We start from the raw sequence: 13,322 nt of genomic DNA, 5'->3' as shown, positions 1-13,322 counted from the left end.
GTCTTGGCCATCTTGGCAAGGTTCACCGACAAGTCGGGAGTGTTCCCGAGCGAGGATCATTCTTACCGATTTTCCAGTCGTCGATGTTACGTAGACCTCTTTACGACTTCTTCAAATTTCAGGCCGAAGCGAAACACGACTATTTGGTGTTTATATCGGCACCCCAGCTCCGAGCCATGCTCCTATGTATCTTCAAGAAATCTTCATTTGGGATTTAGTTAGGATCGTTGTGGCAGCTAGCGCTAGGAAAGTCATAGCCTCTTTAAGCTTTGGCTAGCGAAAGCTTGATTTCTGTAGCTAAGGAACAGATTATGATTCTATAGCATTCAACCAGCTATTCAATAGGTCTATGGCCGATAAACGAGACTAGCTGACCAGACTAATCGCGATCCCAAAAAATTAAAGAGCTCAAGGATAGATTTTTAAAATTCACGGACTCACGGTAGGGCTTATTGATATCAGCATACCTTCTAGGCCTCTTTGCATTGCCCACAATCATAAGCCATTAGCTCCTCCACTTTCGAATTCTTAAGAAAATCCATAAGCCATGGGTGTGTGCGGTATACGGGAGGCAGTTATAGAAATATCAAGATGGACTTTATAAGCTTTAATTTAACTGTCAGGTTTTTGTAAACTATTCGAGCTAAAATAGCTTGGAATGTTGCATTTTAGCCCGCGCAACGCGGCTTTAGCACGTGGGAGCGATTCGTCGGGATCTCCTATACATAGAAATCTTCCACTATTGTGACTCTATCTGTAAGTTAAAATCGCAATCATCGCCACTATCATTCCCGAATATAGGCTGAAACGTTACAAGCCTAATTTAATTACTTTCTCTTCAGCCGGCCGACCAATCTTTAAAGGGCGCATCACTTAGGTTAACGATCCCAATATACATGTATCCTCCTCAAATACAAATCTTGCAAAGAAGTTCCTTAATCAAGACTCGACATCACTCAGATTCGATGAATTCGAACAACCACAATATCTCTACCCTTAAAAAAACGTAGCACGTTATCAAATCAGTCTTTAATTCAGCACTTCAGATGTTTGCGCCCCATACATCGCATCATTGGGGCGGTGGGCTCAACTCCAACGGACGTAACCCTAATGACTTAGCGTTGACTCTCCGTCGAGCCAACCACTGGAATAGGTACCGCCAAGGATTTCGAAATAACTTTGGAGTTGATGGTATCGGAGAAGATTCTTCGATTTTGGGCCCCATAAACGGAGATCTAGATGGCACGATAGATGTGCCGGGTGTCGGTGATATCGAACCCCCATGGGAAGACGAAGATGTTTTCCGTTCCGAGTTTCTGGACAACCTCAAAGCACGCTACGCTGCCTCTCGTCAGGGACTCTTTGATTCTTGGGAGTCAGCTTCAGGAAATATTGGCACTAGCGATGGGCCTTGGGATGTACCAGGTTGGGATCTCCCTCAGCCTCCTCGGAGATACACCGGACGTTGTCAGTTCAATGCTGGGAATAGTCGCTGTTTTGATAATGTTCGTAATGAGTTCTCTCCATACTGCGACTTCCACTACTTCACAGTATCCGGGGATGGAATTTTTAGCGCTACTCCGCCTCCTCGACCCCGAACTCGATTCAATCCAAGGCTAAATACTCGAAACTATACTCCTTCGCCTGACTTTTTACTATGGGCAACAGATCGCGAGCTACGCTCCTCCGCCTACCGTGCTGCTGTTGAGGATCTCCGAAATATCCGCCAAATACAGAATTCTTGGGAAAGCCTAAATGGAAGACCTTCAACTTTCAACAATTCGTCGCTCTTACCACACGATCCAATAATTGGAGCAGGGCCAGACGGACCCGGGCTCACTAGTCGGCAAGCAGCAGAAATTTACATTCGCGAAATCGATGTCGATAATAAACCTTTCTTCTTGAAATGCAGCGTATGTCTGCAACTTTACAACGACCCCGTCTACTTTTGGCATTTAGAAACAAATCAACTATGCATATGCTGTCGCGGGTGTGTACCATCCTATACCCCACCAGCTTATCCCGGTTCTGTTGCTCCGCCACAATGGCGAGCAAGTTTATTCCCCCGACGTTTCCCAAGGCCGCGTCAAACTGCATCTGGGAGCTCAACTCTATACCCTGCGACCAAAATCAACGTGCTGCGTTCATTATTCGAGAGACACTACTACGCCATGATGACAACTGAAGCACCCCATCAGATCTGTCACTTCTGTAAAAATCCCATGGTTAATCCAGTAGTCACCTGCAAAGACGTGCCGCCGATGTACTGGATTCTGACGCATGGTTCTACCCCAGCATTCCCACCTGTGAAACACGCCTTTTGTGCTGGGTGTTTGGATAACTATAGGTTTAAGGGAGGGGCTCACTTTGCAAGATGCCCATTCACGGATGCGTGCTGGGGTGCAGCGGAGAACTTTCTTGTTGATGAGGGTTATATTAGAGAGGCACAGACCATAGCGGGGAGAGCGTGGGAGAAGACATTACAGATGGCTTCGTAATAGTCAATACGAACGAGGCTATTGAGTGAGTCGAACTATTACTATCTGGTGCCAATTAAAGCATACAGGATTAAAGTTGTGGAATAGGCATTCGAGTTGTCTTGTTTCGGTTGTTTAAATTCGCCTGACTTCGAATTCAGTTTTCTAGAGTAGTGGTTTCTGGACGCCCTGTTAGATCCGAGGCTATCATGATACAATGCACGGCATCATCCTTTTAGGAAAAACTGTAGACTATACGTATATAAAAGCATGCACCATTCGTTCATCACCGATCTAAATCCCGAAAGCTCGTAACCCAAATCATACGCGAGCTTTAGTCTATAGCCACACACCAAAAAAAGCTTATGTATCAAATAAATACGGTTTTATTGACCTTTTTATTCATATTTCGTCACTTCCCAGATATATCTCTGGCTTCTCGTCAATTTGATGGATGCCATGTAAAACGACAATAATATACACCCCAGTCTAGTAAAACATAACTCCAAAAATGCTTCGCACATGATTTCTTACATCCCGGCCCCCCAACCTCTCTCGGTTAGGTTCTTCCTTCTATTATCACCTCGCACTCTATTACTCTCCCGCTCATCTACCTTCGCTACTGCCTGTTTGAAAGCGTCAGTCTCCAAATCACGAGATTTCTAGCCTCGAGCTTTTTTAACCGCGTCGCTCTTCAATTTCCTCATAAACTTATTCTGTTGGCCGGGTGGAACCTTCATCCTCCTATTCGCACTAGCGTTTTGCTCCATATACGCCATAGTATCGCCACCCGAAAGGCCAGAGAGTTTAGCATTGTTTCGCTTGACCAACGGGCCAGACCGCTTATAGTCTCCACGCGTACGATCGAAGAAACCGCCATCAGTCTCTTTTTCTATAGAATTGACATCCGCGTTCTGGCTGTTTTCCAAGAGTACGGATTGAAGCAACTCCCTTCTTTCCGCCGGTGTGGCATACGCCAGGCCTGGGAGATTTTCTATTCCCTGAAGGTGCGTAATAACCTTGAATGCATACCCTTGGTCGACCAAAAATGCCTGTCGTTTCGATGAATAGTACATTTCAGCGGTATCCTTGCTCACTAAAGAGTAGAAGAATGCATTGAATCCTTCATCGTTTCTTCTCTTAGCTCTCAAAATTCTACCAAGGCGCTGTGCTTCCTGTCTTCGAGAACCGTAGTGAGATGAAACTTGAATCAAACACGTCGCTTCGGGGAGATCGAGACTGGTGTCTCCAATTTTCGAAAGGAAAACTGTGTTGATGAGTTCGTTACGCTGGAAGTTTTGAAGAATCTTGAGACGTTCTTGCTGTGGGGTCCCGCCGTAAATATAGGGTTTATTGAGTTTGCGGGCATAAGCCGCAAGAGCAAAAACGTTGTCGGAAAAGACGATGACCTTATCTCCACGTTTTTCATGATAGTCGATAAGGAATTGACAAGCCTGAAATCTAAACCTTCGTTAGTACGGAATGCAAAGGGCATAGGATAAATGGGAAGCATACTTCCTAGGGTTCATGATGTAGAAGAGGGCACGTTTTCTCGGGGTTTCGTTGAGGTATTCTTGATAAAACTCCGTCGTCATTGGGCACCAAACCTCGGCGCACTGAACCCTTGCAATATGTCCCTGTTCCGAGAGTTCCATCCAATTGGCTTCGTAGAGTTTTGGCCCAATCAAAAAGTTTAGATCCTGGATCTTGTCGTCTTCACGGAGTAAAGTGGCTGTAAGTCCGAGTTTTGCATGAGTTGCGATAGAATGGATGACTTTTCGGAAAATGTTGGCGGGGACGACATGCACCTCATCGAGAAGGAGGAGACCCCATTCTCTGCCCATCAGGAAATCCATCATCTTCTGAGAGTCATGAGAGCGTGTCCGAGAGTTCGTCACCATGGAGTATGTGGTGACAATAATACCAGCATCTCCTCGGAACCGTTCTTTGTTTTCAGCCGTGAAAATGGCGATCTGATCAGGGTTGATTGTGCTCCATTTCAAAAATTCATTTCTCCACTGGACGACAGACATACTAGATGATTGTTAGCCTTTGATATGCTGGCGGTATGGATAAGTGAGGTCTTACGAGGATGTGCATAAAACCACCACACTCTTCTTAATCGTACATGCCGCCGTAATCCCCACCAACGTCTTACCCGCGCCGCAAGGCAAAACAATGATGCCGCTCTTCGCTCTTCCGTTACCAAACATTTTACTCAGACTCTTCTCCTGATAGTGTCTAATTTGAGCTTGCGGCCTTAAATCCATATCAAGGTTTGCATTTCGGGAGTCATTTCTGAAATCATATTCTTCGAGTAGAGGGTACCCGAGTGTCAGACATTGCTTTTGTACCTTTTCAACACCTTCGGCACAAACTTCGAACGAATGAACCGCCTCGGCTTCCTCATCGTCGTCGTCGTCTTCCTCGCCCTCCTTAAGAGCAGTGACGGAAGCAAAAAGTTCTTCAGCAGTCTCGGGCTTTTGTTCCTCGTTCTCTCCTCCATTGGGCTGCACAACTTGTTGTCCTTGTGCAACTCCGGCTGCGATCTTGGTACCTGGAATTACGAGTGCCCCCATTTTCGGAGCACTTTCTTTCGTTATACCATCGCCGTCGCCAACATCAGTGAATACTCTTTGTTCACTGATGACTTGGTCCCTTAATAGAATCTGAAGCATCTTCATGTCTGATGATTCCAGAAAGTACCGATTATGCTTTAGGACAAGCTTAACCTTTCCATATGACCCGGTACAGCCATTGATGAATTGGACGATTTCATCGGGAATAGGGATTTTGGAGAAACGATCAAGGACGGCAACTATATCCTTAGGGTCAAGCCCAACAGAGACCTAGGGACAAAACATCAGAACAAATTTAGGTCACAACCAGCTATAGGCTAGCTTACAGCAGCATAGAGCGAGTGTGGCGTAATTCGATATTCGTGAAGATACGTGGGGCGCGAAAGCGGTTCAGCGATGGCGGTCAGAAAATCCTGGGCAGCGGGAGCCAACGGCGAGAAGCTCTCAAGGATAATCTTTCCGTTTCGTGGATTGATCCACATCGGTCGGCTCTCATGGTCCGGTTTCATCTTTAAGAAGCTCAATTCATCACGTTTAAAGAGGCGTGATACCGTATCACTCGTCGGCACCTCTGACCGTTCGCGAGCGCCAGTGAAGGAGAACTTGTCCAGGACACCTATATAGGACATAAACCATCAGGCCTATCCTTTCAACTTGAAAATATCGCGTATCGCGTAAAAGACTGCATACGAGAGATAGCTCCCTGTTCTTCCTCATCTGGAACTTCCTCTTCGAGGTCATCGTCATCCTCGTCGCTCGAGACATCAGGCTTCGCTCGTTTTGGCCCCGGCGCGGGTTTCGCGAGTTCGGCTAGATAGCAAGTCACATCGCTTCGTTAGCTCCAAGATGTCCTGAGGAAAGGAGGAAGAAGCTTCGGGTCATGGTAGACGCGTACTGATTGAGCCTTTACGCTTAGTCGCCATCGTTGCTTACAAACTCTTGAGGTTCTTAGGACAGGCCGATGGCGATGGTGAAAGTGGGTAGAAGCTTTAGCCGTTGCTGGGAGGATCCGTTGCTTAACTACAGAGCGTGGCGGTAATTAGTCAGGATCCGCACAGCCACAAATGCGCGTTGTGTGGCTTGTGCGATAGCTGTGGTGGCCTGACATCACTGCGCTGCTTTTCCGTGAATTAAATTCCAGCCCGGTTCAACGGGCCAACTCCGATAGTGTTCCACACTCTTGTAAAAATGTACATTTCGTGATACAATCGACACTCTCTTCAAAATGAATACAGTAAGTTCCATCCAGCGTGCTCCTAATATAAGTATCATGTTAACTTTTGGTTAGGTAAAATCTTTCTGGTACGCCTGTTCAGGTTCAGATGCAAATCCGGATCACCGGCTTCGATTGAATACTAACAAGCCTTACCCATATCTAGGGTTGGCTGGGGCTCATTAATAGTTGGTATGAACGTGCCTGATAACTCCCTAAATTTAAAATGATCATACTGATATTTCTATGTAGGTGGCGGAGCGGCCTACTATTTTGCCAAACAGTCCATTGACGCCGACAGACGAGAGAAGCACATGCAACGTATCATGCTCAAGAAACGTCAGTACCTTCTAAAGGCAGTTTATATTTCTCCTACCATACTCTGACCATCAGGAATCATGCTTATAGGCAACGAAGAACTCGAAAATTCTGGGCATCCGATTCCCACACAAAGCGAAAGCCCTCGCGATCATCTCGCAGCCCAGTTATCGGAATTACAAGAACCGGCACCGACAAGACATACGCCAGATAATGAAGAAGAAAGGGTGACATCGAAAAGTAAATTCGAGGCCACCCAGCCATACAAAGCAAGAAGAGGTGACAGATTTAGCTGAGTTGGCCTCCGACAATCCGAATCGCGGTTCGGAATTGTTTAGGAACTGAGATGAAATATGATAATGGGAGTAGTTTGGATTCAGGGACTTTATTTGCTTTACAATAGACTTAGTGGCAGCACAAAATTGTACATTTACGAGAACTGACGCTACTCGACCTTATACAGTCATCAAACTTTGTTCTTCGACAAAGAACACATTAAATATATATAACTTAGACCGTTCTTATTATACAAAAAACCTCACGCCATGAACGCCAATAGACAGACCGAAGACCACAGGGACTGACGAAAATAAAACAAAAAAATCGTGTGAACCCGAGCACCCCAACCAACGAGACAGGATGCGAAGAATTGAAACGCCTGTCGGTCACGGCCATATGAACTTCTCCAAATTTGCTTCCGACGCTCGAGATCTACCTCGAACAGCAGTGCCCGGCAAAGTCACCCAAAGTGCTTCCCGATTCTGGTGCATCGCTCCTTCCTGCAACAGCAGGAGCCACAAATGGTACAGTCAACCCACCCAGAAGGTAACCGTACATTATGATCGTGGAAGTAGATAGTCTTGCAACTGGTCGATAGCCATGTGTGGCATATTGTGAGAATTGGCGAACAAAATGTGCGGCAACCATTTTGGATTTCGTTAGGGGTTGGTTTCTAGTGAACTAGCACTGAAAATTCGACGGAAATTCGAAGTATATAGACAGAGGATTGTAAGGGGAGAGTATGGAATTTATGCCGGTAAGGAAGAAGTTTTCGTCTAGAGGAAAATCTAGGACTTTTTTGAAGACGGTGACAATATCGATTGTTTTTAAGAGCTGATATTCTTGATACCGGAGTCTGCGCAAGCGCACGTATCGATTTTGGGAGAGAAGGATAGGGTATATATAGTTTCTGAAATTTCGAAGGACGGAGTGGAGATATTCTCGGGGTTTAGTCAGAGCCTTTGGGTATTTACAACCGGCGAAAGTGGAGATTCCAAAAATCTACAAATAAAACTGAGGAGAGCTGATGGCTCCGTAAAAAGGGCAGTTCTCGACGTTTTATATATTCAGCTATCGCTTTCGCAAGCTCATATGCACGCCATGCATGCTTAAATTGGGACCCTTGTATCTAACGCTAGACCACTCAGGCCATTAACGAATGACTGTGAGTGACCACTTCTCGAGAAAATATCGCTCTTCTCGGCGGACGGTTGGTCTGTAAGACAGAAGACCAGCTGGGGTTCGGTTTAGCTCGCATCCCCAATTGATAACCAAAGTTTTTCTATCGAATTCGAAAGTAACCTTTTGCAATCCATTGCCATTTGTAATAATTATAAACGACACGGTACGGTACATCGTAGCTTCGGATACCCCTGTCACCCGAGTCCACCCAATCGATCACATAATATTGGACCCATTTGGCGAGCTTTCATTCAAATAGATTTCTCAGCGATTTAGCTGTCAAAACCTGGGGTTCGGATATTTAGTAGTCAACGGTGGCTTTTTCTTTCTCCCTTCCAAGCCATGCCTGGATAATAGCCTGTGGTTCAACAGAGAAGGATCAGGCCACAATCAGGAATAACTTTGCGTGTTGGAAAGGATCCATGGCATGGTGGGAACACCTGCCAAAGCAAGTCACTGCCCTGTGATTGTGCTCAAACATGCAAATCCAACATGATCTTGACATGTTAAAATTGCATTATCAGTCGAAGGTCTCAAATCTTAGGCTTGAGTCAGAGCTAGGGTAGCTTCGATAACCAAATAGCTGACAAACTGCTGCTTCCTGATTGGTTCGAGATGGCTCTCAGCTTCGAAGCAATTGACAACTGATCATAGCTGGAGATATCCCATTCGTCGGATCGGATTCGGAAAGGCTCGAGACTAAGGCCCTCGTGTCAAATGCAATATGGCACAGATATGCATACCCGAATGCGATGCGTTCCTGCAAATCTATTTATCTAGGCACCGGCTGAACTTCGCTTCAAGCAGCTGCAGCCACTTCAGCTACCAAAGAAACCTTATCGTTGCCACAGGCAGTGGCGGTGCGAAAGCTCAATAGTTGTTGGAATGTATATAGGTCGTTTTAGTCAAAACCTCAAAATCAATTGCAATTTGATATGCACAACAGCGTCACTATTGATTGCTAGCACACTATGTTAGTCAGGTCGATTCGATGGATTCGTCGTGTATCTTGCCGCTATACGTACACATTTTGCCCAGTCTTGCCCAGGTTTTCCACCGCAAGTATTTACTCGAATATCAATCCAAACCCGAGAAAGGCTTCTCTTTATAGCTGCCCGAGCCGCCAGTTAAGGACGGCACAAAACCCGAGATAACTCTTTCCTCCTCGCAAGATTTTTTTGCTGCAATCGCATCGGATGGCCACAATTGCGTCTTAATATTTGTTCTTTTAAGATGCAACAATGTCAACACTAACCTGACAGCTCTATCACATATGCGCGCATAAAAGACTAGTCAGTCCATTATGGTTCTTATTCATGGTAACAGTCGGAGAAGTCCTATGCAATCGTAATGAAAAGCACTAAATTGGATTAAATTAGCTATGGCTCCCGTGCACAGCCCCCCGTCAACGTGGTTCCTCTTCTGTAGAAATAGTTTTGCTTTGTCCAAAAAGCTCGTTGATATATAAGACAATCCACCTTTTGCCGAGTCTCTTTTTGAATCTGGTAGCTCTTTTATCCTGGTTGCGTATCTTTTCTGGATCCTGGATTGCGTGGCCGTCCGCGTTCGCCCTACAGCGTTGCTCCTAACCTTCGTCACTCCTTTGTATCATATTGATTAATATTTTCAACGTCAAACCCGGACGGGATTGAGTGCCGATCCTTTTCAGTAGCTTACAGACGTCATTTCGCGTACCAAGATGCAATTACTAGTAACATTAACAAGTGCCATCGGCTTGGCCAGGTTAGCCAATCCCACTAGCTTCAGCTATCATCACCCGAAATCCGAGAAGATGCATATATATATACCATTAGTTCACTATTGATCATTTAACGCAGGATATTACTGACTCTCCATGCTCTTCAAGTACCGCATTAGCTTTATCTATCCCTGGTGCCGACATTCCGGACGTCCCTGGTTCCCTCGCCAGACGAGCTGTTGCGAATTGCCAATTCACATACACGGTTACAGAGACCTACGCTAAGTCTGGCGCTGCAGCTACTAAAACAGTTTTCAAGCACGTGGAATCTAAGCCAACTGCGGTGAACTGCGGTGCACAGTCTACCTGCAGTGTTGTAGTCAAGACGTCAACACGAGGGACTGTAAGTAAAGTTATTTCTGTTTTCAAAATCTTCTATCATCGTGGCGCAGAACGGCTATATATATTACAATCAATGTAAACTTGGAATACGCAGAAATTGGCTAACTACTAATGATTCTACAACCTTAAACAGCCCGTCAGAGTGGTTTATGGAAAGACCACAACGGTGGACCTACCATATTGCTCTCAACCCCCGGCTGCGCCAGAGGAAGAAGAGGAGGAGGAGGAGGAGGAGGAGGAGGAGGAAGAGGATGAATGATAGCACCTGTTAATCATCATTTTCAAGAGATTCTGTAAAATAGAACGGCGCATTAAAGTCAATTCTGATGCGAGAATGAAAGTCTAAGGGATAGGCCAGTACCATTGTTCTCCGTTGTAGTCGTAGTACTAAATAAATTGATCCTCCTAGAACTCTACACCCTACACCCCTTTTCCACTGTAGACTTTTGATCCCAATCATCCAAAAAAGCGGCACTATTTACCAGCTTATCAGCTTAAACAACCCCCATGCTATTTATCGTGACGAATAACTCCTCTTCTAAAACTTTTACGGAGATTAATTATTTGTGACGATTAAGTTTAATTGAATTCAAGATATCTGAATATTGATACCTTTCTAGATTCCACTAGTGAGGAGGTGGTACCTACACTACAAAGACTAAACTAGATAGGTAAGATAGTGACAATCACGAAATTAGGTAAGGGAAATTATAGGAGGGGTCTCGGGCTCCTCATCAGGCTCCGTCGTAGTTGATTGAGGCGCTGGTGTGGTGGTAGTTGACCCTTCGGATTCTATTGTAGAAGATGGCGGCACCGTTGTAGGAGATTCAGGCTCTTCACTTGCGGTAGATGATGGCACCGTTGAAGTAGGTTCAGGCTCTTCACTTGCGGTAGATGATGGCACCGTTGAAGTAGGTTCAGGCTCTTCACTTGCGGTAGATGATGGCACCGTTGTAGTAGGTTCAGGCTCTTCACTTGCGGTAGATGGTGACACCGTTGAAGTAGGTTCAGGCTCTTCACTTGTGGTAGATGATGGCGCCGTTGTGGTGGTCTCGGACTCCTCGGGCTCTGTTGTAGAGGATGGGGGCGCCGCTGTAGTAGTACTAGTATCAGACTCAGACTCTGTGGTAGCAGTAGTAGTCTCTGACAGAGATGTAGTTGTAGCTGTTGGTCCACTCGATGTCGTCGTCGTATTACTCGGAAGGTTGGTAACGTCAATATTGTTCAACAGTGCTCCGGCGATGTTGATTCCAGCTTCAATGAATTCTGCCAATGCCTCTGCGTTCGGGAGGATGCCAAACTTAGGTGTCTCGTCTGCTCGCCTTTGAAGTTTACGTCTCATTCGACGGGTACCACCTCCAAGAATAGCCCATACAGGGTAATCTCCCGTTGGAATGCTACATTTAAGTTCAGAGGTTCCAGTGCGTGCACACTTCATTGGCGCCTTTCCCGCTATAGATTCTTGTTGACTATCGAAGAAGGCGCAAGTAAACGCCACCGGAGTACCAGCCATATCACAGTGAATTATTTTTCCAGTGGCAACATCGGCAAGTTTTCCGTCAGCAACCACCTTGAATTGCACCGCTTCCCCGGAATCTGAGGTGAAGATGGCATCCTGGGCTCCAAATTCGCCTGATTCTTCTGCTTGCATGGACAAGTATTGGCTGATACCATTTCCATCCACAAAGGATATCTTAAATGGAGGTGCATTGGTGGCGAGGGCTGTGGCAGTAGCTGGGATAGTCGACCAACTAGTAGCTGTTACAGTGACTGTCGGGATGGTTACTGTGATTCCAATGCGAGATGAAGACCGTATAAGACAAGAACAGGCACTCCAGTAACGAGCTGTAACGCTCCCCACGCATTTATCTGGTGCGTAGCCCGGCAGCTGTACATTCCGACGGTTGAAATTGACGAAATCCCGCTTGTTATTATTCCCCGTCCCTCCGGCCCCGGGAGTAATGGTTGTGGCCACTTCGGTGGTTGTAGAGGTTACAGTCTCAGTACTAGCCTCATCGTTAGAACTCCTTTCAAGTCTTTTGTCAAGATACCAATGCTGAGCATATGCATGAACTCACACAGGATTCTCGTTTAGGATTGCCGACGAGAAGGAAATACACTCTTGGAAGGCACCAGTACGCTGGGCGTTTTTGAGGGCTGTTTTTTGAATTAGAATTCAGGTTGTAATGTATTGGACCAGGAAGTTCAACATTACCTCAAAGACAATTATCGTCATTACAGCCTATAATTCGTGCTGTTTCGACTTGGGCCGTTACGGATGTGACGAGGCCTAGGCCCATAGCCAGGATAATCGAAGAGTACCTCATTTTGAAATCTTATGATGATATTATACCAAGATATATTAGTATTAATATTATGATATGGGGCAGGTTATATAAACTATAATCCACTGCAGATGAGTAGATATTAGTAAATTTGCCTGATGAGATAGTGAGTCGATCTGATCTGATCTGACTGACTGGAGAAGCTGGCGATGTATTTATACATATTTTTCACCTCTACTGCCTCACGCTGAAGCAATATATATTAATATAAGCCTAGCTATTAATTCAGTCTTTCTGTCCGTTATCGATCGCATTTCTGTATCTGCTCCATGGTTTGCCAGTATTGCCTCAATCGTCGCCGCTATTTCCATGACTACCCTTATTTGGGGAAGGTATCGACGGATTACTATTTGTGCATGATGATTCCAACATTAGAGGTATGGTGCGTACGTATGTTGTATCGTATGATTGATCATCAATTAAGTGCTTTAACTTTATAAGTGGAGACTGAAGGTTGTGCATGCATGCGGGTCGCACCATAATATTATGGCTTAGCTCACGGATAAGAGATACCCGGGTCTTCTCAACGGTTTCCCACTGGTTAATTAAAGGACAATAACCTCGAGATATACCGGCCACTTTCACAGACAGAATATGTCAATTGTGGTATTTTAAAAGCAACAACCCCTCAGCTTAATCCCAATATACTGCATGCGCATGGGTGGTTTCACAGAACAAAATGACGAAACCTGCGAAAGGCCGCTAAGCAAAATTTGCAAAAGCCACCCAGCCATATCGATGCGGGACATAATTGATGCATCAAGCCAAAGCGCCAGCTTTCCGCGGCTTAGAATGAGAATACTCGGACGTGATGTTTGGGAACTCCTC

The 13,322-nt window shown here is 45.6% G+C and overlaps 5 protein-coding genes across 5 annotated transcripts; 3 read left to right on the top strand and 2 right to left on the bottom strand.

Moving 5' to 3' along the window:
• Nucleotides 1–1,046: 1,046 nt before the first annotated feature.
• On the top strand, nt 1,047–2,498 carry AOL_s00054g170 (uncharacterized protein; the record flags this gene model as incomplete). Its single annotated transcript, XM_011121486.1, has 1 exon — nt 1,047–2,498. The coding sequence occupies one exon, from the start codon at nt 1,047–1,049 to the stop codon at nt 2,496–2,498; it is 1,452 nt and encodes a 483-aa protein (XP_011119788.1).
• Nucleotides 2,499–3,139: 641 nt separating this feature from the next.
• AOL_s00054g169 (uncharacterized protein) lies at nt 3,140–5,979 on the bottom strand (the record flags this gene model as incomplete). The annotated part of the gene is made up of 6 exons (XM_011121485.1): nt 3,140–3,938; nt 3,993–4,511; nt 4,566–5,326; nt 5,383–5,672; nt 5,747–5,866; nt 5,952–5,979. The coding sequence occupies 6 exons, from the start codon at nt 5,977–5,979 to the stop codon at nt 3,140–3,142; spliced, it is 2,517 nt and encodes an 838-aa protein (XP_011119787.1).
• A 302-nt stretch (nt 5,980–6,281) lies between these two features.
• AOL_s00054g168 (uncharacterized protein) lies at nt 6,282–6,883 on the top strand (the record flags this gene model as incomplete). Its single annotated transcript, XM_011121484.1, has 5 exons — nt 6,282–6,290; nt 6,345–6,358; nt 6,436–6,461; nt 6,522–6,608; nt 6,678–6,883. 5 exons carry the CDS (start codon nt 6,282–6,284, stop codon nt 6,881–6,883), a joined length of 342 nt encoding a protein of 113 aa, XP_011119786.1.
• Nucleotides 6,884–9,747: 2,864 nt separating this feature from the next.
• On the top strand, nt 9,748–10,408 carry AOL_s00054g167 (uncharacterized protein; the record flags this gene model as incomplete). Its single annotated transcript, XM_011121483.1, has 3 exons — nt 9,748–9,791; nt 9,916–10,150; nt 10,283–10,408. The coding sequence occupies 3 exons, from the start codon at nt 9,748–9,750 to the stop codon at nt 10,406–10,408; spliced, it is 405 nt and encodes a 134-aa protein (XP_011119785.1).
• Nucleotides 10,409–10,843: 435 nt separating this feature from the next.
• Nucleotides 10,844–12,476, bottom strand: AOL_s00054g166 (uncharacterized protein; the record flags this gene model as incomplete). The annotated part of the gene is made up of 3 exons (XM_011121482.1): nt 10,844–12,155; nt 12,228–12,306; nt 12,389–12,476. The coding sequence occupies 3 exons, from the start codon at nt 12,474–12,476 to the stop codon at nt 10,844–10,846; spliced, it is 1,479 nt and encodes a 492-aa protein (XP_011119784.1).
• Nucleotides 12,477–13,322: the final 846 nt, after the last annotated feature.

This window comes from Orbilia oligospora (assembly GCF_000225545.1).
Source record: "Orbilia oligospora ATCC 24927 unplaced genomic scaffold scaffold00054, whole genome shotgun sequence".
In the NCBI taxonomy this organism is placed as follows: Eukaryota; Fungi; Ascomycota; class Orbiliomycetes; order Orbiliales; family Orbiliaceae; genus Orbilia; species Orbilia oligospora.
This window is presented reverse-complemented; position numbering and strand designations above follow the sequence as displayed.